General features: G+C 43.7%; 1 protein-coding gene across 1 annotated transcript in view; it reads right to left on the bottom strand.

The window, feature by feature from the left end:
• Window positions 1-3,730: 3,730 nt before the first annotated feature.
• PTK7 (protein tyrosine kinase 7 (inactive)) overlaps window positions 3,731-20,375 on the bottom strand; it is an 88,906-nt gene continuing 72,261 nt past the window's right edge. Inside the window, exons 13-20 of the mRNA XM_048482530.1 lie at window positions 16,919-17,046; window positions 14,911-15,114; window positions 11,949-12,104; window positions 10,464-10,696; window positions 9,234-9,314; window positions 7,518-7,669; window positions 7,240-7,418; window positions 3,731-5,000 (exon numbers count right to left, since the gene is read on the bottom strand). Of these exons, the coding sequence (XP_048338487.1) occupies window positions 4,840-5,000; window positions 7,240-7,418; window positions 7,518-7,669; window positions 9,234-9,314; window positions 10,464-10,696; window positions 11,949-12,104; window positions 14,911-15,114; window positions 16,919-17,046 (1,294 nt within the window). The 3' untranslated portion in view covers window positions 3,731-4,839. The remainder of the gene's footprint in view (window positions 5,001-7,239; window positions 7,419-7,517; window positions 7,670-9,233; window positions 9,315-10,463; window positions 10,697-11,948; window positions 12,105-14,910; window positions 15,115-16,918; window positions 17,047-20,375) is intronic.

The following is a 20,375-nucleotide window of genomic DNA, read 5'->3' as shown; positions in this document are numbered from 1 at the left end:
TCCACAGGGCCCGCCTCAACGTTGTCCCCCTCAACGGAGCAGTCAGGCACGGGGGCCGAGACAAGCGCTGCCGCCGCTGCGGCTACCCCAACGAGACTCTACCCCACGTCCTCTGCGGATGCCCCCCGCACTCCGCCGCCTGGCAGCTCCGGCATGATGCCGTGGTACACCGCCTGGCCAAAGCCATCCCCACCTCCAAGGGCACTGTGACACTTAATAGATCGGTGCCAGAGTCTGGAGGCCGGCTACGGCCAGACATCGTCATCCGAGATGAGGAAGGGAAGAAGATCACCATAGTGGACATCACCATCCCATTCGAGAACCGGAGGGCTGCCATGCAGGAGGCTAGAGAGAGGAAACACCAAAAATACGCCCCACTGGCAGAAGAACTCAAGGCTAAGGGTTACGACACCTCAATCCATGCCCTACTAGTGGGAGCCCTTGGCGGATGGGACCCCAAAAACGAGCCTGTACTGAGAGCCTGTGGGGTCGGGAAGAAATATGCCAAGCTGATGCGCCGATTGATGGTGTCTGACACCATTCGATGGTCAAGAGACATCTACGTGGAACATATCTCTGGCCACCGTCAGTATGTGACCCCAGCTCGCCCTCCCAACCACAGGGGAGGGGAGCCACTCCCAGCCTGCCCCCCTATCCCAGAGGGGGAAGACCACCCGGCTGACCTGCCCTCCTACCCCAGTGGAGGGAGATCGCAATGCCCTGATTACCCCAGCCGCACCGGCGGGGGTGAACCTGAGACCGGCCTTCTCCCAAACCAACGGGAGAGGGCCCAGGCCGCCTCGACCCCCGAGGCGGTCCACAGTTGCGGACAAGCCCAGAGAGATTGGAGCGGACAAGCCCAGATAGACAGAGACCAGGACCGGACAGAGGCCAACACCGTGGACCTCCAGACTCACCATCAGTGTGTCCAGGAGCACCACCGAGAACCCTGGAGGGACCAGCGACCCCACCGTGACTGCCAGAGGGGAACCACCGGGCCCACAGGTGAGACCACCTAAGTGCCGCCGTCTGCTGCTGCAGAGAGGCCTGCTCCCCCACCATGGACTGTGATCTTGCAGGCCTGGACCATGTGTTCTCTCCTGCTATGAACTAGTTGCTTATGGCCCTTCAATGTGTGCCATCCCAATGTGGACTATCTGCCTATGGACCTTAAATGTAAACCCCAACGATCGCTGTCTATGGCCCTTCAATGTGTGCCATCCCAATGTGGACTATTTGCCTATGGACCTTAAATGTGCACCCCAGTGACCGGACTCCCAGTGCATGCTGATATATTCCTGCTTTGTATTACCTACTCCTTGATTTATGCTTTGCATTCACCCGCATTTCCGGGAACTGTCTGTATTTGCTCCGTATACATTTCCTTTGATGACGTGTTATAAATATTCTCTAAATAAAGTCAATCTGTTCTTACAAGATTTCACAGAAATTGCAGATAGCCATTATCCCTTTCGTCTTCCCAGAAGACCTGATATCAGCTCCACTCAGCATTTGCCTATTTAGATCTATCTGGCATTCCACAGAGAATGCAGGCAACGAGCCTAATACATTGGTATTCCAAGTGATACTTTGCCTGGTGCCTATTCTTTTGAGATTTAAACATGAGGTAATAAATGGCAATTTTAAAAACAGAGACTCATCCAGATATAAATTCTTGCTGTTAATTACTATTTATGACTTTTAACTATATTTGCTTCCTCAGTTACTCCAAATGCAACTGTATTAATTATATTAGCAAATATATCATTGTTCTAATGGCAAATATAAAACTTCTGATAATTCCAATAGTTTTACTGATTTTATTGTACCATTTCTACTTTTATGAACTGTCACGAGAACCTATTATGTAGCAGTCTAACCATACCTATAATAAATAAAATTAAAATCTATCCCAAATTTTGCTTCTGCAGCCTGCAGAGTGTTAGAGTTTAATCTTCAGATGTTGCTGTAGCTGCTTTACGCCTTCTGAAATTAGATATTCAGCTACAGTACTTCGAATGATAGATGATTGCTAAAAGAAACTCCAGGGAACTATTCTCTGTGTTGAACAGCTTTATCATACTTCTAATTTATTGTAAGTAGCAAGTAACTTTGGCTTTGCAAAAGAGACAGTGCATGGGAATTGGTGGGTTTTGAGAGGGTGCCCTCTTGTTTTTTACTTTTTTCTCTAGAAATAGCTGTTGTAGGATGTTTTCATGCAGTATCAATAATGAATGACAGGAGTGCATGTTGCTATAGTCCTCATGGTCTTGTCCCATCAAATTTAAACAATGGCAAAAAGAAAAGGGTGATATTTTCCATCTGTACCAATCTCCAAATAGAATGCAGTCCTATCAGAGTTATTTAGATTAATCTGTGTTGCTGCAGCCCTGGGATGTAGACAAGTTGCTTGGAAACTAACCACATTTATATGCTGCCTTTGCTTATTTTGGCATATATAGTAAAATGCTAGACTAGATTTCTCAAGTGGCAAATGTTTCATCAAAGGGAGTGAGTAGGTCTGGCCATCTCAAAGGAGGCTGTAAAGAGATCAATCCTTGGACCCAGAAGATTTAAATCACAGGTGTCAAACTCATGACCCTCCAGATGTTATGAACTACAGTTCCCATCATCCCCTGCCAGCATCATGCTGGCAGGGGATAATGGGAACTATAGTCCATAAAATCTGGAGGGCCGTGAGTTTGACACCTGTGATTTAAATGATTGTTGGCAGTGGCAAATATCCCCTTCTTGGAAAAAGTGTTTGAGCAAGGGGGTGGGGCTGTGCAATTCAAGGCTTTCTGGGATTTAATGGCTTGTCTGGACTCATCACAAACTGGTTTCAGACCTGGTTTTGAGATGAAAAAACTGTCGTGGTCATTCTGTTTGATGATCTTTGCCAGAACAGAGATACGGGGAACGTGACTCTTTATGCTCCTGGATCTTTCAGCACAGGGTAGGATATAAATTCTCTATACAAGGGGAAGAACAGACCCTTCACATTTTAATATCTACATGAAACTGCTGGGTGAGGTTGTCCAGATGTCTGGGCTGCAGTGGCATATACAAAGATGACATCCACTTTCCTTTTCTGCTGAGTCAGAGGGACTGGAAATCTTGGAATTAGTGTATGGATGCAGTAATAGTATGGATTAGGGCCAATAAATGGAACCCAATCCAGACAACACCAAGGTTATCTTGGTTGATGATGAACCTGATTCAAGAGTCAGTCTGTTCTGCACAAGGTTGTGCTCTGCCTTATGGAGGAATTGTGCTGCTCGGGAGCACTTTTTGATCCAGGGGAAGGTGAAAATCCCCTCTGCTACAGCTGTTATTTTCCTTTGGAAGTATGACTTGGCCATAGTTATCCATGCTCTGATTCATTCATGCTGAACTACTGAAATGCACTGTTTATGTGGCTGCCTGTGAAGTCTGTTTAGAAGCTTCAAGCTGGTTCTATGGCAGCTAGCAGGTTCAAATTGCAGGGACCACATCATACCATGTTAATTGATTAAACAAATGGATTCCTCAATTATAAATAAATAAAGCATTTTAAAGTTATATGTCTTGCATGCTAAACACCACCCTGCTATTCCTGGATATCTTATACAAGCTAAATTCTCTGAACCAACCTCTCCTTGTACCCTAGAATCCCCAGGCAATAGAACCTTGCAATCTGTGATTTATGCAGAGGAAGGAAATATTAGATAAGGAACACAGGAATGTTATATTTTTTAAAAAGAGAGGGACTCTTTATTGAGAGCAGCGTATAAAAAACCTCTTGGCTGTTCTACCCTCCGCTCAAGCAAACTGAAACTAAAATGAATCTAGGCTGCAATTCTTGTAATAATAATAATTATAATAATAATAATAATTAAAGAATACTAAGGCTGAGAGGTGTCAACATTTTTTTAAAAAAAGGAAAGGAAAACAAACATTGTCCCCAAATAATTGTATAAAACAGGATAGTCAGGAAAGCAATTGAAAATCTCCTTCATATGCCAGGCACTTAAGTTTTCTTTGCTCCTTCTGGATATGTAGGGAGGTACCAGAAAGCCTGACAGACAATTCCGGGAGGAGAGATGCAAGAGAACCATCAAACAAATACACAGGTTCCTCAGTGACATAAGAGAAGAGCACATGGTCCAATTCATAAAGATAGCCTGATGTCTTGTTCAGGCCTCACTTCAAAATATCTGAGTGCCTTCTCCCTCAAACCCTATGAAACCTTGTCACAAACGAAGACTGTCAAATGAAAGGAACTTGCTTGTGCTTATTATGAAAGGCATTCTGAGATCTGAATTAGGGTGGGCTATGGGTCTATGGTAGAACACCTGCTTTGTGCATAGAAGATCCCAGGCATCTCCAGTTATATGTAATATGAAAGACCTCTACTTTGGAGGGCCACTGCCAGTCAGAGTAAACAACACCGACATTGATAGAAACAGTAGTCTGACTTGGTATAAGACTGCTTCATGTGAATACAGGAAGAAAATGCCTGATGTGCCAAGACAGAGGAGTCCCAAAACTTGTCACAGGCCTTCATTGCCCAAGTGGCCTGTGTTGGCTTTACAGCATCCCCTGCACCTCTTGCATGTTAACCAGCCCCATGGAAGTCGGAGGTAGAACCTGGAGAGAAGCAGTCTGGCGAGGGGCGGGAACCTGATAAGAAGCTTCTGGTAAAGGAACAATGTCCTCAACTTTTGTCCATTAGTACAAAAACCCACAGTCCCTTTGGGTGTGGACTTTGGGTCCCATTGGAGAGTCTGTAACAGTCAAATGCCAAAACCACTCTCCAGCCATTCCCAGTTCACGCAAGAGGGGCCAACTGTTCCCTGCTCAGGCTTTGCTTTCTGATGGGCTTTCCCCAAGCATGTTGGCGATCTCGCTGAAAGACGGGCGGTCCTTGGGGCTGGGGGCCCAACAACGCTGCATCACCTTGTAGACCTTGGAGGGGCAACCGTCTGGATGGGGAAGCTTCATCTTCCCAGTCTGTAAACCTAAAGATGGGTAGGAGGGGAAACAGAGAGTCAGAAACAAGGAGAACAGAAGACCAACCGGCTCAGGTCTTACAGGTGAAGATGCCCCATGGCACCTCCGCGCTACACCCCTCAACAACAATGCTGCTGAATTTATACCCCATGACAATTCCTTCTCCTTTATACAAAAAAAAATATCTGCCCATAGCAAATGCTTCACCCACATCCTCTGGATCTGGAACAGCTCATTTCCCTTCATTCAGTGATATGTTTAAGGAAGGCCTTGCAAACATATACAAGCAGCTACTTTCTCTTCAGACACCCCCGTTCCTAATTCCCCTTTCCTCCCTCCATGCTACCCGAGGAGGGGCCCTGGAAACATTAAGAGACAAGCATGACTTATAGCTCCTCCTTAGTGCTGCTTCTGACCTCGGGAGAGAGCTATCATGGTTGCACATGCTCCTCTCTCCAGCCTTAAAAAGTTAGGAGAAGCAGGGTCAGTGGCGCAGCGCCAAGGGGCCAGGGGGATGCACAATGCACTGGGCGCATCGCATTCTAGGGGGGCATGGGCGTGGCGGGGGGTGCAGGGCACACACGTGCCCTGGGTGCAGTTTCCCCTCGCTTCAGTCCTGAGCAGGGTACACAGATGCGGCCACTACACAACTATGTCTTCCAAGATCACAAAAGGTTCCAACAACATGAAACAAAATGTTGGAGGAGGCTAAAAACTGACAGATAACAGCAATAGCACAAGCATTAGTATACATGAATTTGCTAACACTGTTCAGCTATCAGTTTCATCAACACAGGCACAATGACTGTGTTAAAAAGCTTTGTGTGCAGCGGAAATTTTAGTTAACTGGTTGTGAGGGAGTGGCAGTTATCTGTGACTGCTTAATTTCGAACATCATAACTGTGACAGTTAGTACCCTTAATTTTTTATCCACAACAAATACATAGTATCTTGCCAGTCCCAGACATCCAACATATTTTCCACACTATCTGCGGTTGGGAACATGCTTTCAGAAAGGATGCTGAAAAAGTAGGCAGCCAATTTTTTCTCAAGTGACAGTCATGAAGATACATTACAAACTCATGACCATTTCACACCTTCCACACAGCCTTCTCTGACCTCTTCTCCTTTCTTTTGTCCATCCCACAATAGAACACCCAGAACAAGCACATCAGAGCCAGATCAGTTACTGACATTTGTGGCATCACATGATACCTTAAATTGCTTGCCAAGGCAGGTAACACAATAGTTAGCAATTATATAGAACTTTAGGAGCAACTGAAGTACCTCACATAGGTTGTCTTGTACTCCTGTAAAGAGATATGATTATTGCCATACTTCACATTTTGTAGCCTGGACTTGTTTTTATTGTTCTGTTTTTACTGTTTGGGCTGCCTTGAACAAATGTGTGGACAGGCTGAAGAAAAATGTCCTATTAAACAAACAAACAAACAGGACAAGCCAAGAGAGTGTGGATTATCTAAGGCCACCTAGTGAGGAAATGGCTGTGATGAGATTCAAACCAGAAACTTTCTGACTAGTACTTCTTAGCTACTATGCCATACCAATTGTGTTCTTTAAAAAATAGAATAACAGTGGCCAGCAGGAAAAGCAATAAGGCCTGCTATTTGACTCAGCTAAGCTTGTGGTTTGAAGTCAAGTAATATTCAGCATTACATACATGTGGACTTCTGAAAATTCCAGCATTCTATGAGTAGGAAAATTCTGCACATTTTCCTAATTTGATGTGTTTTTAAATGTTTCTTTCTGCATCAAGGGACCTGAAAAATGTTCTTCTGAAGTGATGGCTGTTCTTGGAAATATGCTGTGTTGTCATCAAACGACATGATTCCGCAAGTGCCAAAAATGTGATACAAAAGCTGTATCTGATAAATCTCAGTTTCCATTTAGACCGTATTTCTAGCCTTGGAAGTTGCAGACACAGGCATTTATTCAGATTGCAGAATTTGATTTTGGGTAGTGCAGAATTCAGACAGCCTTGCATACCAAGCAGCCTCCCAGAAAATCATCTCATGATTATTGTAACATCTGCGTTTAAAAAAACCAACATTAAGGAGTTTTTGTTCATTCCTTCCTCTTAGTCTGTCCCATTTGGCTGTTCAGAAGCCATTTTGCTGGCAAGACTGCTGCACATGTGGATTGCCAGATGGTACTTGCTGGTACTCAGCTGGGAAGATTCACAGTTCTCTGGGCCAAGACAGTAGTAATCAGTGAGGATTCACACACCTGCTAGCACCTCCTCATCTGCCAGCTTGGAGTATGGCATTTCCCCAAGCGTGAATATTTCCCACAGGACGACCCCAAATGACCAAACATCAGACTTGGTGGAGAATTCATCCTCCAGGACAGCTTCAGGTGGCATCCAGCGGAGTGGGATCCAGGCTTGGTGGTAGTGATAGTATTCGCTGTTTCAAAGAGATGCAAAAAACGATCAATTTAGCCCCAAAGAGCCGAGAACTGGCTTCCTTTCCAGCCAAACAAGAGGGACCCAAAGCACTCCTTACCTGTTATAAACATCCTTGCTGAGGCTCAGGCTCGACACCTTGACCTGCCTTTGGGCACTGACCAAACAGTTCCGAGCTGCCAGGTCTTTATGTACAAATCTGCTGTTGGAGAGATGCTCCATTCCCAGTGCCACTTGGCAGCAGAAGGATACCTGCAGAAAGAGGCTCCCACAAATCAGCTCCAGATCATAGAAGGCACATGCAAGTGATCCAGCCCTTCAGTATGGGGAAGAAAAAGGAAGACACACACACACACACACCTGGTACTTTCATAGGTGCTTATTTTGTCAGTGATAGTCTTTAACAAAAACCCTGCCAAATGACAATCTGCAAGTAAAATTATTTATTAGGTTTAGGATTGCAACCACCCTGAAAGAAAGTGTCCTGTCCCTTTAATAGAAGCATGTTATTTATCAGGTGATGTTATTTACCTCCATGCCACAAAAAGTTTCAGCTGCCTGTTATACATATTAAGCAGAGGTGGGATCCAACCACTTCTAGAGTAGTGGTTACTAATTTTTTCTAAGTTACTAAAGCAACCCCCCTGCTCATTAGGGACTGGAGGTGCGTGTGTGCGGCGGCACCACTGTTTGAATCCCACCACCATCGGAAACTGTTATTAAAATTTTTGGATCCCACCACTGATATTAAGCATCGGTTAAAAGGATAGACAATTTTCCCCCAGACCTGCTGACAACCCTAAACCAGCTACAAACATTTTTTTTAAAAAAGGTTTTGAGCTGCATTTTTTTGCAACCCTCTCCCCAATATGTTGCTTGCTTCTTGTTCCATCTCCACTGCTCTGCCTTCACACAAAGTTTCCCCATCAGTCTCCTCCACATCCTGGCTACAGGCTGGCATCCATTGGTTTCCTTCACTGAAACCTTCTATTCTGTTAATCACAACTCCACGTCCCTTGTATAGGATCAAATGTTATTTTAACAACACAGCTGATACCCACATGGAGGAGGAGGGGCATGGTGGGCAACTGGAAGAAGCAGTTTGTCTACATAGTTAAACCAGACTTCAATTGCACTTACAATCATCCATAATTAAAACCAGCTGCTTCACCACATTGCTCCTTGTTGCAATGAGAAAGAACCTAGCTACTAATACCACTCATTGGCCTAGAGCAAGCCAGTGTTCCTGCCAAAGAGCAGTTTGCTGATCAGGAGACAACCTACTGTTGGTCCCTGGTCCTAAAGCTATCCAGATGTGCTCAACCAGAGCCAGAGCCTTTGGGGGTCTGGCTCTGGCCCGGTGGAACTCTCTTTCAAGTGAGACTAGATCTGAAGCAGTCCTGAAGGGCTTGTAAGACTCAGTAGTTCTGCCAGGCCCTTAGTTGCTGGCCTCCGCACACTTCACCCTATTTATTATTGTAGTACCCTTATTTCTATTGATTGGAACTCCTACTATGTTTGGTACCACTGAGTTTTTATTATAGAAGTTTTACTGTATTTCTCTGTTTAATTGTCATATTGTTGTGTTCTTATTGGAAGCCACCCTGAGTCTGATTTGTCAGGAAAGCATGGGGTAAAAATCAAACAAATTAAACAAACAAAATGAATAAAATATTCAGAGCTATTTGAAACGAGTGACACAAAGATTAGGAGACTGAAAAAGAAGATAGTACAGGGATACAAAGAGAGTTGTGAAGCTTCACTACATTTTGGGACCCAGCACTTTCTGGGAGAGTTGGCATTTCCCACACTTTACCTTCTGTTTGGTGCTGATGGGCTGGGGTTTGAGTTTCTCATCTTTAGTCCTGGAGATCCTCAAGAACTGTTTTAGGTCTCCCTAGCAGGAAAGAAAAGTAGAACCATTTTCAGAACCTACGCAGGGAATCCCAAGGGGCTGGAATGGAAGGCAGGCAAATCTGCCACGTCTATGGTACAACCAGGTGAGTGCAGAATCAGTGAAAAAAAAAGAAGAAAGCACATGATCCAGCTTTAGCACCACATCTCATCAGTACAGACTCAGACACCATCATATTGAACTCTGGGGTTCCCGTAGTATCCACTTTGCTTTACAATATTCTCATCATTTTCTGCAACAAATCACATAATTATGTATCTTGTCATACATTATGCTTTGGAATTCAACTTCCTAACCCTTTCACTACATTAGTTTCTATTCAAATACCACAAACCAGTCGCAATTTGTTCTGAATGTGAATGAGCCACAAATCCTCAGGCTTCCTCCCTTCTACCCTTGAATACACAGCCAGGGGAGCCAAGAGCTGCCCTGTCCTTGAGGTATTTTCCCCAAGCCCCCCTCCCTACCATTGTAAATGGAAGATGAATCGCAGGATTTGACTGGTTCTAAAATTCCAACAAATTTTGTCCTCCCAGATCACCCCTCCCTACAATTAAAGGCTTCTAGGTTTAGCAACCCTATTTGAACTTAAATGATAGCAAAATGTCAATCATGGCTCCACACCTGAGCTGGCGGAAGGGGACAGAAGGGAGAGAGGTATGTAAGCGGAAGGATTTGAGGCTTGTTCATGTTACAATGTGTCAAGGCAGCTCAAATTTACCACCAACCTTCTATTTAACAGAGTGAGATTTAACTGTAGAAGAGGACACTTTCCCAGACTTGGCAATGAAAGGTTCATCTGCAACTTTGCCCTAGGATGACACAGGCACAGCTCAACCCAAATCCTCTGATTTCAACCTGTCTGGTTTCAGAGGGAAGGAGTGTTGATCTGCAGTAAAAAAAGCTAGAGACTCTACTGTGCTACTGGATTTGAATCTACCTGATTTCCACCTTCTATCCTCACAGCTTTCATCTCTTCCCAGACTCTCCCAGCCAACAAGTCTGCTTTAAGAAGCAGGTATATGAAGCATTCACTTAACAAAATGGCAGGCCAATCCCCCCCCCCCCCCCCAATTTTGTATCAGGAAAAAGCTCCTGTAGAAAATGAAGGCTCCCCTTGGGACTACCTACCAGATCCACATATTCCAGAATCATGTAATGAGGCTCTGCTTCCCGGCATAGGCCCAAGAGTCGCACCACATTGCTGTGATTCAATTTGCCAAACATCTCAAACTCTCGCCTGAAGTCCAGCTGGAGCTGTTCATCCCTTGTTTGAAGGCTCTTGACTAGAACGAGCACCTCAGCTTCATTGTCTTCAATGTCTTTTGCCTTGGCCAGGAAGACTTCTCCAAACTCACCCTTTCCTGGAAGAAGAGGTCAATTTGTGTCTGGTTGCTGATCAGAGTCAACACCATATGAACAGGAAGCTGAACAATGTCAATTTTACACTTACAAAATGGTCTGAAAAGCATTTGCCCATTATTCCAAAATAATGACCAAAAATCTCTTGACCAATCATCAAGGATGATTTCACAACAAACAGGGTAATGTTTTTTAACATTGTTTAACTTACAGAATGAAACATTTCAAGCAGTCAAGCACTAAAAAGAATCAGCCTTCTATAGAAGTGCTTGCAGGTTGCCACATTGGTCCAAAGCAAAATCTGAGCACAGAAGTCATTTAATACCTTTCACTAGATCAGGGGTCATGCTGGCAGGGGTTGATGGGAATTGTAGTCCATGAACATCTGGAGAGCCGCAGGTTGCAGACCCCTGCACTAGACCAACCAAAATGACACAGAACACCATGCAAGCTTCCAAAGGGAAATGTCCCATTTCCCACCCACCACCCTCTCCCTTTTACAACATCCAGCCTGACAAAGAGATCCGGAGAATTCAAAAGCTTGCACACTATTTTGTATCATTTTTGTTGGTCCCAACGACAGGTGATTCCATGGCTTCTGTTTTTGGATGACGCAAATGGCAATAGTACCAGAGTACTATCCCATGTCAAAATCTAGGGCCGTGGTGGCAAACCTTTGACACTCCAGATGTTATGGACTACAATTCCCATCAGCCCCTGCCAGCATGGTCAATTGCCAGCATGGCCAATTGCTGGCAGGGGTTGATGGGAATTGTAGCCCATAACATCTGGAGTGCCAAAGGTTCGCCACCACTGATCTAGGGACATCTGTGGCATAGAGTGCATGTCACCGGCTTCCATGGATGTACCGAGACCCACCCTAGAACCAACGTGTGTTTATTGGCTAATGATATGCCCTTGAAACTAGGCAATTTATTCTTTGAAAGAGGGAGAAGCAGATTCCACCCTTGTTGAGGAGCAGAGCCCCTATGCCCATTCTAGAGCATCCTTTTTTGGAGTCCTTGCAGAGAACTCATATTTCCTAGCATACCCAGTTTTAGAAGTGTGACATCAAACAACTGGCAGGGGAGGGAGATGGGGACAGGCCCATTTGAAGACATCGGCACAGGCTGGAAATCCGAAGCTTACCATAACCATATCAATATCGAGGGAAGGAAGGAGGGAGGCAGCAAATGTACTGTTTGCACTCACTGGCATGGAAGTCTGAAGTAGAATTGCTGTTTTACAACATACCCAAGGTGGTGATTGTCTGCAAATTGGAGCGGGGGAAATGCATCTTATCACTGGCACTGTGTCTCTTGCTGGCGGATGAGCTGCTGCCAAGGTTCGTCAAAGCCACTTCTTCTTGGATTTCAGCAGTAGTTTGCCCATTTTGCAACAAAGTGCCCCCTAAGAAGAAAACACATCCCGCTAAAGTGAGCATATCCTGATACTCATGCATCTAACAGTAAAGATTCTCAAAACTAATGGTGATTTGTTAAAGTTATATCCTGCCTTCTCAAACCAAAGGCATTTTACAGAGGGGAAAACAGAGGTGCAATATAACAAGACCATACAAAACGATCAGCTTATCCATTGTAGCCGATATAAGATGCAAAAGGTTGTTCCTGATGGCGGATGCATTTGCAGGCTAAATTGTCATCTTATTTCCTTCCATTGATTATATTTAGGCACTTGCATTATGCTTTTCCCCACAGTGGGGACACATAAAACAATTTACAACACCATTCTCCCCTCCAGCTGGTTGACTTGTATCTTTACTTTTAGCATGTTTATATATTTTAAACCTCACCTCCCAAGACAGTCCCTCCCTTGCTGCTGCTCCACCAGTAGATTTATGTTTATGGATGTTATGAAATAGATTCTCACTTACAAAATCTCATGCAACACTATTTTCATTAAAGGACTGGCTGTGCAGAACAGGCTAGGCCATGGGATTCTCTGTACAGCCCTTTGGAATGATTTATTAGAGTGGCATAGAGGATATCCTCCCTGGTTAGGTTAAGGAAGGCATACCATAAAGTTCTATTCCAGAGGACATTTAGATGAGGAAGAAGAGCTGCCTCAGCAGATTTAGGTATATGTTTTTAAAGCCTGTGCATCATTTTATCTGCTAATGGACTCTTACAATTTGTAGTGGTACCATCAGCTTCCAGGAGCCCAAGGCAATAATGCAGGATATAAATATTTATATAAACAAGTAAAAATAAAATAACAGCCTTTTTTTACAGCAGAAATGCCATAAAATAAACCATAAGATGACCCTAATTATTCCTCTAGGTGATAATCAAGGACAGCAGGAGCAGATGCCATCAATAAACCATGATCTTTGTGTTGCTTCTGAGAGAAACTCCAAGTGCTTCATAAGCAAGTCAACTTATTGTGTAAGACTTGGGGACAGGTACAGGAATCTTTCTTAGCAAACCGATAATGTTTTTAGAGCAGCCTGGGTTGACCACTAGAGGGAGCTGTTGGCACACAGGTGAACCAGAATTGGCTACCTTTCCATCCCTGAAATTTGATGACCTTCTCTTGCTGTTTGGCCTATTGCTAGTGGCTACCTCTCATAGTTATTTCATAACCCTCCTGCAGTTTGACAGGAGCATATTGTGACCCCCTCAGTGGTAGAGGCAGCAGATAGGTACTGCTATCACTAGTGATGGACTAACAGTATTCTGGATAGCTCTCGCATTCTCAAAGGAGCCCATTGGTTAAATTAGCCTTGAATAGAAAAGGCTGGAGGTACATCATAACCTATTCAAAGGCCAGAGGAAGCAATCTAAGAAGATAGACAAGGAATGTGTACAAATGGGGAGGGTACTTCAGAGAAGTCCATTAAAATAGGTAATAGAAGAAGAAGAGTTTGGATTTATGTCCCCCCTTTCTCTCCTGTAGGAGACTCAAAGGGGCTGACAATCTCCTTGCCCTTCCCCCCTCACAACAAACACCCTGTGAGGTAGGTGGGGTTGAGAGGGCGCCACTGCTGTACCAGGGTAATTCTAATTTTGTCCTCATTTCTGACAATTGCAAGTTTCTGACCATTGCAAGTTTCAAATATTTTGGAGTATATAGCAAGGAAAGGATCCACCTGAAGGCAATCACCACATACTGGAGGAAGAGTGGAAGGACTGTGAGCTATAGCCAGTGCCTAAAATTGACTCAATACAAAGTCACACTAATGGAACCACCAGTATTTTTCCCTCCAGCAGGTTTTGTTTGTTTAATGAAGAGAATGCAACAGGAAGAAATTCCTCCTGTTCCTTATAGGTGCACAGAAAACGGCTCAGAATTTCCCAACAAGATGTCATCCACCTTAAAGGGAGAATGAATTTTGAGCAGATGTAGCTTTACAAGAGCACTAGAACTCTTAAATGTATAGAAGGCCTATCTTTTCCTTCATCTGATAATCTGGGGGCAAGGGCTATTATGTGTTAAAAATGGATAGTGGTTCTTTAAGTTGCAGGCTGGAGCTATAGGTGAACTGTGGGTCTTAAGAGTCAGGTGATTACTAGAAAATAGCGAAGCTCCCTTTTGTTTTAGTCTTGGTGATAATATCCTGGTGCTATAAATGTGGCATGTCCTCTGAAACTGCCTATGTACATATGCACAATAAGGCACCCAAGCCACACAGAGAAGTAATTTTTGTGGCTCCCAGAGACAAGCAAAATTACCCAAGGCCATGCCATCTTTTAGAACCACTTCAGAAGCTGGCAGTTTTGGCTGACATTGCATGGGTGGCACCATGGCCAAATGAAGCTTGGTGTGATAGTATGTCTTTGTTTGACTCATTTATTTCAAGGGCATGCACAATTTTAACAGTCTGTCTCCCTAGCTTTTAGATTTTTTTGTTGTCAAGTCACAGCTGACTTATGGTGACCTTTAGTGATTTTTGTGGCAAGAGACATTCAGAGGTGGTTTGCCATTGCCTACCTCTGTATTCCTGGGAGGTCTCCCTTCCAAATCCTTGCCAGGGTCAACCCTGCTTAGCTCCTGGGATCAGGCAAGATTAGGCGAGCCTTGGCTATACATGTAAGGCACTGAGATTATAGCAGGGTATAAATAAATACATTTTAAAAGATGTTTGGACCATTACTCCCAACAGTTCCAAAGCAGTACTTTCTTTCGCAGGAAGCTAAAGCTCAAGGCAGTTATCACACGATGCTTCCCTATCTCTTAACCAGGACCTATCTCTTACCATTCAGGCACTCCATCTCGGGCTCCTCGCCCTCTGGCTGCTTTTTCAACCTCTTTGCGTTCCTCCTCTTCTTGCAGTAGAACATGAGCCCCAGCACAATGATGATGTAGGCCACTGCAGCTCCGACTGAGAGTCCGATGGTCTGAATCATCTTGTACGGTGTGTGGTTGTTGGGCATGTCACCTCGTTCTGCAATTGGCTTGTCTGGAAGCGAAATACCAAGATTACAGGACACTGAGTATGCTGCTGCCTCCACAACAAAGCAACATAAAGGTTGCTTATGTGGAATGTTTCACCCTTTGCATGTAAAGACTTAGCCTGAGGAGGGTCCTCTCCCACCTGGTCAGTTAAGCTGCCACAGGCTCTTATCTACTTAAGCTACATCTTAGGTGTTATGTACTATCTAAAAACATTCTATACCAATTTTCTCTTAACATCCAACATTCTGTAAATTTTACTGCCTTAGTCCAAAGCCTCTCCCATTGTTCCATAGTTATATGTTACCCCAAGATGGTGAGGGCTGTTTGACAGTGGAATTCACTGCCTCGGAGAGTGGTGGAGTCTCCTTCTTTGGAGGTTTTTTAAACAGAGGCTGGATAAACATATGTTTGGAGTGCGTTGATTGTGTGTTCCTGCATTGCAGGGGGTTGGACTTGATGGCCCTTGTGGTCTCTTCCAACTCTATGATTCTATGAAAATTCAGAATTTGAAATACACAGCTTTATGTTTTTGGAATGATTGGACACAGCTCCTAAGTCACCAATGAAAGGACCCTTAGAGAGCAACAGCGTGTGTACTCAGAAGTCCAATTATAGTCAATGGTGCTTACACCCAGTAAAGCGTCCTTAGGATTGCAGCCTTAATATTTGGAAATTTAAAAAATTAAGTTCTTCGTCATCACTGAGAACTTCCTGCTCAGAATCTGCCATGGAAGCTCACTGGGTGACCTTGGGTTAGTCACACACTCTCAGCCTGCCCTACCTCACAGGGTTGTTGTGAGGACAAAATGGAGCAGAGGAGAATGATGTAAGCAACCTTGGCTCCTTGTTGGGAAGAAAAGTGGGTTACAAATGAAGCGAATAAATAAATAAAATTATTATTAATAACCATAACACTACTATAGGGGTGGCCAACCCATGGTGCTCCAGATGTTCATGGACTACAATTCCCATCAGCCCCTGCCAGCATGGCCAATTGACCATGCTGGCAGGGGCTGATGAGAATTGTAGTCTATGAACATCTGGAGCACCATGGGTTGGCCACCCCTGCACTACTATAAACCACAGGCGGAAAATCTACTGAATATTTAGAATAATAAAATAGGAAACTGAGAGGGGGGAAAAAGGGGAGGAAACACATACAAATAAATTTAGAAAAGGGTCTTGGTAGGGAAAAAAACAGGAAAACTACTCAAAATTTGTTCTTAATTATTCTGTATACATTTATGATATGGTTTTACAGAACAGATAAAAAAAATTAAGATCATCCAATTTAATGTTATTAAAAGGGAAAATGTCTGGGAAATGTATTGTGCTAAATATTTGAAAATATTGTCTGTACTAATAATTTCTACATGGGAACATGAAAGCATATATCACTATGACTGACTTAGCACATAATCATGTTATTCAATTTATTCAGATTTGATCCTCTTATTGATAATTGAAAAAATAAATCACATTTGTCTTTCAATGTAACACATACTTAATTTACTGTAGCATTTAGATTGTTTGAGGTATTCATCTGTGATTAATATTGGTATTTTAAGGCAGACAGCATTAAAATATATAACAGCTTAAATAAATGCAGTCCAAACCCCTCCACACCCCCACTGCTATCATATAATGTTTCAGTGAGCCTGAAATGTGGAACACTCTGCCCCCCCTACTCCCATTCAGATTTTCTTGTGAACCATATCAGTTGTTACAATCAGATGCTGAGCTATTCCCCGAGAAGCCACTTTCCTGCGTTCCAGACACAGTAGCACCACCAGATGGATATTCCCTACCTACAACGTAGAGGTACGCGTCGTGGTCCTTGATGTTGCAGCTATTGCCAGCAATACAGGTGTACTGGCCAGAATCGTCTGTGGTGACATCATTTATTATCAGAGAGCCATTGGGCATAATCTGGATCCTGCAAACAATGCAAAAAGAGGCTGATATCCACCGGCTAACCTAAACATCACAGAACACTGTGTTCCACAGGCAGACAATAACTGGACCACTGAACGATATCTGAAGAGTATCAGCTCCAGATCCCTCAAGCAAGTGAGCTGAGCCACACCATGCTTGGATATTTTATCCAAGCAGGATTACATCACATGACCATGACAATCTGAGATTTCATTAAAAACATGAACCTAAATCACTGAGGGCACAATCCTAATGTCAACCCAGAGAGATTTGGGATGCTATTTAAGAGATTTGGGATGCCATTGGAATCTGGAGAGAGAGCAACACATTGCAATACTGACATATCTGAATGGTGGCATAGTAGTAGTGGCCATATCTGAATGGTGGCCATAGTAGGATAAATATATTAGCCTAAGGCCACAGATTTAAAAGTAACAAGCAAGGGGTCTGTGGAATTACATGCTTCTCCCCAGCCACTGGCCAGGCGCCATAGGTCACCCTGCTAGCGTGGTATAGTGGTTAAGAGCAGGGGCACTCTAATCTGGAGAACCAGGTTTGATTCCCCGCTCTGCCACCTAAGCTGTGGAGGCTTATCTGGTGAACCAGATTAGCTCGTGCTCTCCAACATATGCTAGCTGGGTGACCTTGGCCTAGTCATAGTTCTTTTGAGCTCTCTCAGCCCCGCCTACCTCACAGGGTGTTTGTTGGGGGGGAAGGGAAAGGAGATTGTCAGCCCCTTTGAGTCTCCTTACGGGAGAGAAAGGGGGGGGGATAAAAATCCAAACTCCTCTTCTTCTTCTCCCTGCAGCACCACTGTGCCATGGGTCATGGCCCCCCCTGCACCTCAACTTCACTCAGGCAGCAGTCCCCCCTCCCATTTGTTCCTGCAAAATGGTGGCCATGATCTCAAGATACAGCACTGCAAGATCTCCGTGTCACCACCCCTAACTCAACATTTTTATTTTTTTTAAAAGATTTTTTTTTACAGATCTAGGGGTGGACCAAGGTTTGAACATTTCTCTACTCTTGTGTCTAATGTGGTTTCAGCTCAGAATTAGATACAAAATACTACCTCCCACAGAGTTGTTAGGTTGGCCACTGCTAGATCGTGAGCATTTCAGGACATTCCCCCTCCAAGTTGCTTTTGAGTCGTTAGTTCTGATGGATTTTTAAAGTATTTTATCATTGTGACCCACTTGGAAACTGGTTCTACAGAAAAGCTCTGAATAAATAAAACTTCCCCCCTTCCATTCAACAATAATCTGTTGCTTTGAGGCATACTCTATGAGCCTGATTGTTTAATTAACTCTCAATACTGGCAAGTGCTGGGTATGTTTCACAGCAATTAAAAGACTGCTTAATTGCCAGTCCATTGTATTTGCTTTTGCTGTGCTAGAATTCTAGAGAGACAAACCACAGGCCAGAAAGTGAAATCTTCCCACAAATATCTAGAAGAGAGTTTCCTTAAAAGCACAACAAATAATTTTTACAATAAATGGGCCCAGAAAGACACATTTGAATGCTGTGTACTACAAGATAATCTCCCTGAAACTTGAGCTGCTGAGAAAGAACATCATTGTGGAGTTGGCTGTAAAATTCGCAAGCAAAATTCACAAGTGTTCTTGTCATGCCCCCACAGAGGCTTTTTGTTATTTCCCCATTCAGCTTTAGTTTCCCCATAGTTAGTATGGTTTTAATTCATTGTTCATTCTAAGGGAGGGTATTTTAGTTAGCCCCTGTCCCTTTAAGACATTTCCCAATAGGCAGTTTCTTTTCTTTACCCAGCAATCCCCTGTTTTAGTTCCAGCCAGTCAGTCAGAGTGAGGTGCTAAGGGTAGTTGGAGACTGGAATATTCGTAAAGTACATATTAGTATATGATGGTCCATAGTGCACGTTAAGTTTAACAGCAGTTAGAAAGACTGAAAGAACTGAAAGGAAGCAAGACACAGTGGACTTTCTGGAAAGCAGCCAAGAGAAGACACAATCTACAGCTTCAAACCCGCTCAAGACAAGTAAGCACTCTGACTTAAATAGACCCAAGGGAGGAGTTAGGGTCTTGATTCTCTCTAGTAATAAACCTATTGTTGAACTGTTGAACCTGGCTTGTGTCTCCCCCACTCTGTCCTAGCCAAGTACAGGGCACCAAAAACAGATTCACTTGGAGGCAGAACAGTTCTGTTAAAACACTGAACTGGTGCAAAACTCAAATAGAATAGGAAAAAGCAAAGTTCCACATGATGGTTCTGAGAACATCAGCTGATAGCCCTGACTGGGGAGAACTACACAACAGTTCCATGTGCTTTTATTGATAGAGGTTCACCAGAAGTATTATTCTGGCTCTACCCTTTTCAGCTAAGCAGTTTCATATGCTCAACATGATGATATTGACCACATACTCAATGCTACCTGCACAGCCATTAAGGACTAGAAACTAGTTTAAGTGAAAGGTGATATTCTTGATATGCTGCATCCTGAGACCAATACGAAATTCTGTGCCAGAGCAGGGGAATCAGGGTACATCCTTTCACCTATATGCTACAGGCACACTGGAATGCAGTGTGTAATACCGTCCCAAAATTCTCATCCAGAAACTTCATGTTAAGCTCTCATGAATGAGAATGAAACCTTTGAGCTAGCTATAGGTTAAAATTTAGAATCTGTCAATTGGGAACCAACCAGACTAGCTATGAGGAGGATCCCATTTTCCCCCAACTCACTTATTGGTCCAGCCACTTGCCAGATAGCCAACCAAGCTGAACCACTGCCTCCTATTCTACCCAGCTCATGCCATTTCGGGGATTTTAGTAAATGACTCCTTTTAGGGCTGCAGAAATATCTCTTTTGGCCTCCTATCCACAAATTTAAGTCTCTGCAGATGAGGCCATGTTGACTTTTAAAAATATTGATATGTTGGTAGAGCTTCTAAGATACTACCGAGAAGATCCAAAAGGGGGGACATATGTTGCCTCTTGGCACATGCATTCTTCCCACTCTTCATGTGATCCAACCCTCCCTCTCCAATTCCTATTGAAAAAAATGGACATAGAGGCATTCACGGGAAACCCACAATAGAATTAATATTACATCTGAATAAAATACATCAATGGGCATTATTAGTCTGCTTAAATCTGTATCATTCAGGATATTCATATGCAGGCTGAAAAATGTCAGAACATCATCTGTTGCTCTATTGATGTGCATATTTAAAGTATCAGTGAACATTATTCATGGCATTTGAATGCACTTTACAAAATGAATCCATGAGGGTAAAACACAGAACATGTGCAACCGAGCCCCAGTCCCAAAACATGGCTTATGCTTAAGATACT

Source organism: Sphaerodactylus townsendi, linkage group LG01 (genome assembly GCF_021028975.2).
Source record: "Sphaerodactylus townsendi isolate TG3544 linkage group LG01, MPM_Stown_v2.3, whole genome shotgun sequence".
In the NCBI taxonomy this organism is placed as follows: domain Eukaryota; kingdom Metazoa; phylum Chordata; class Lepidosauria; order Squamata; family Sphaerodactylidae; genus Sphaerodactylus; species Sphaerodactylus townsendi.
This window is presented reverse-complemented; position numbering and strand designations above follow the sequence as displayed.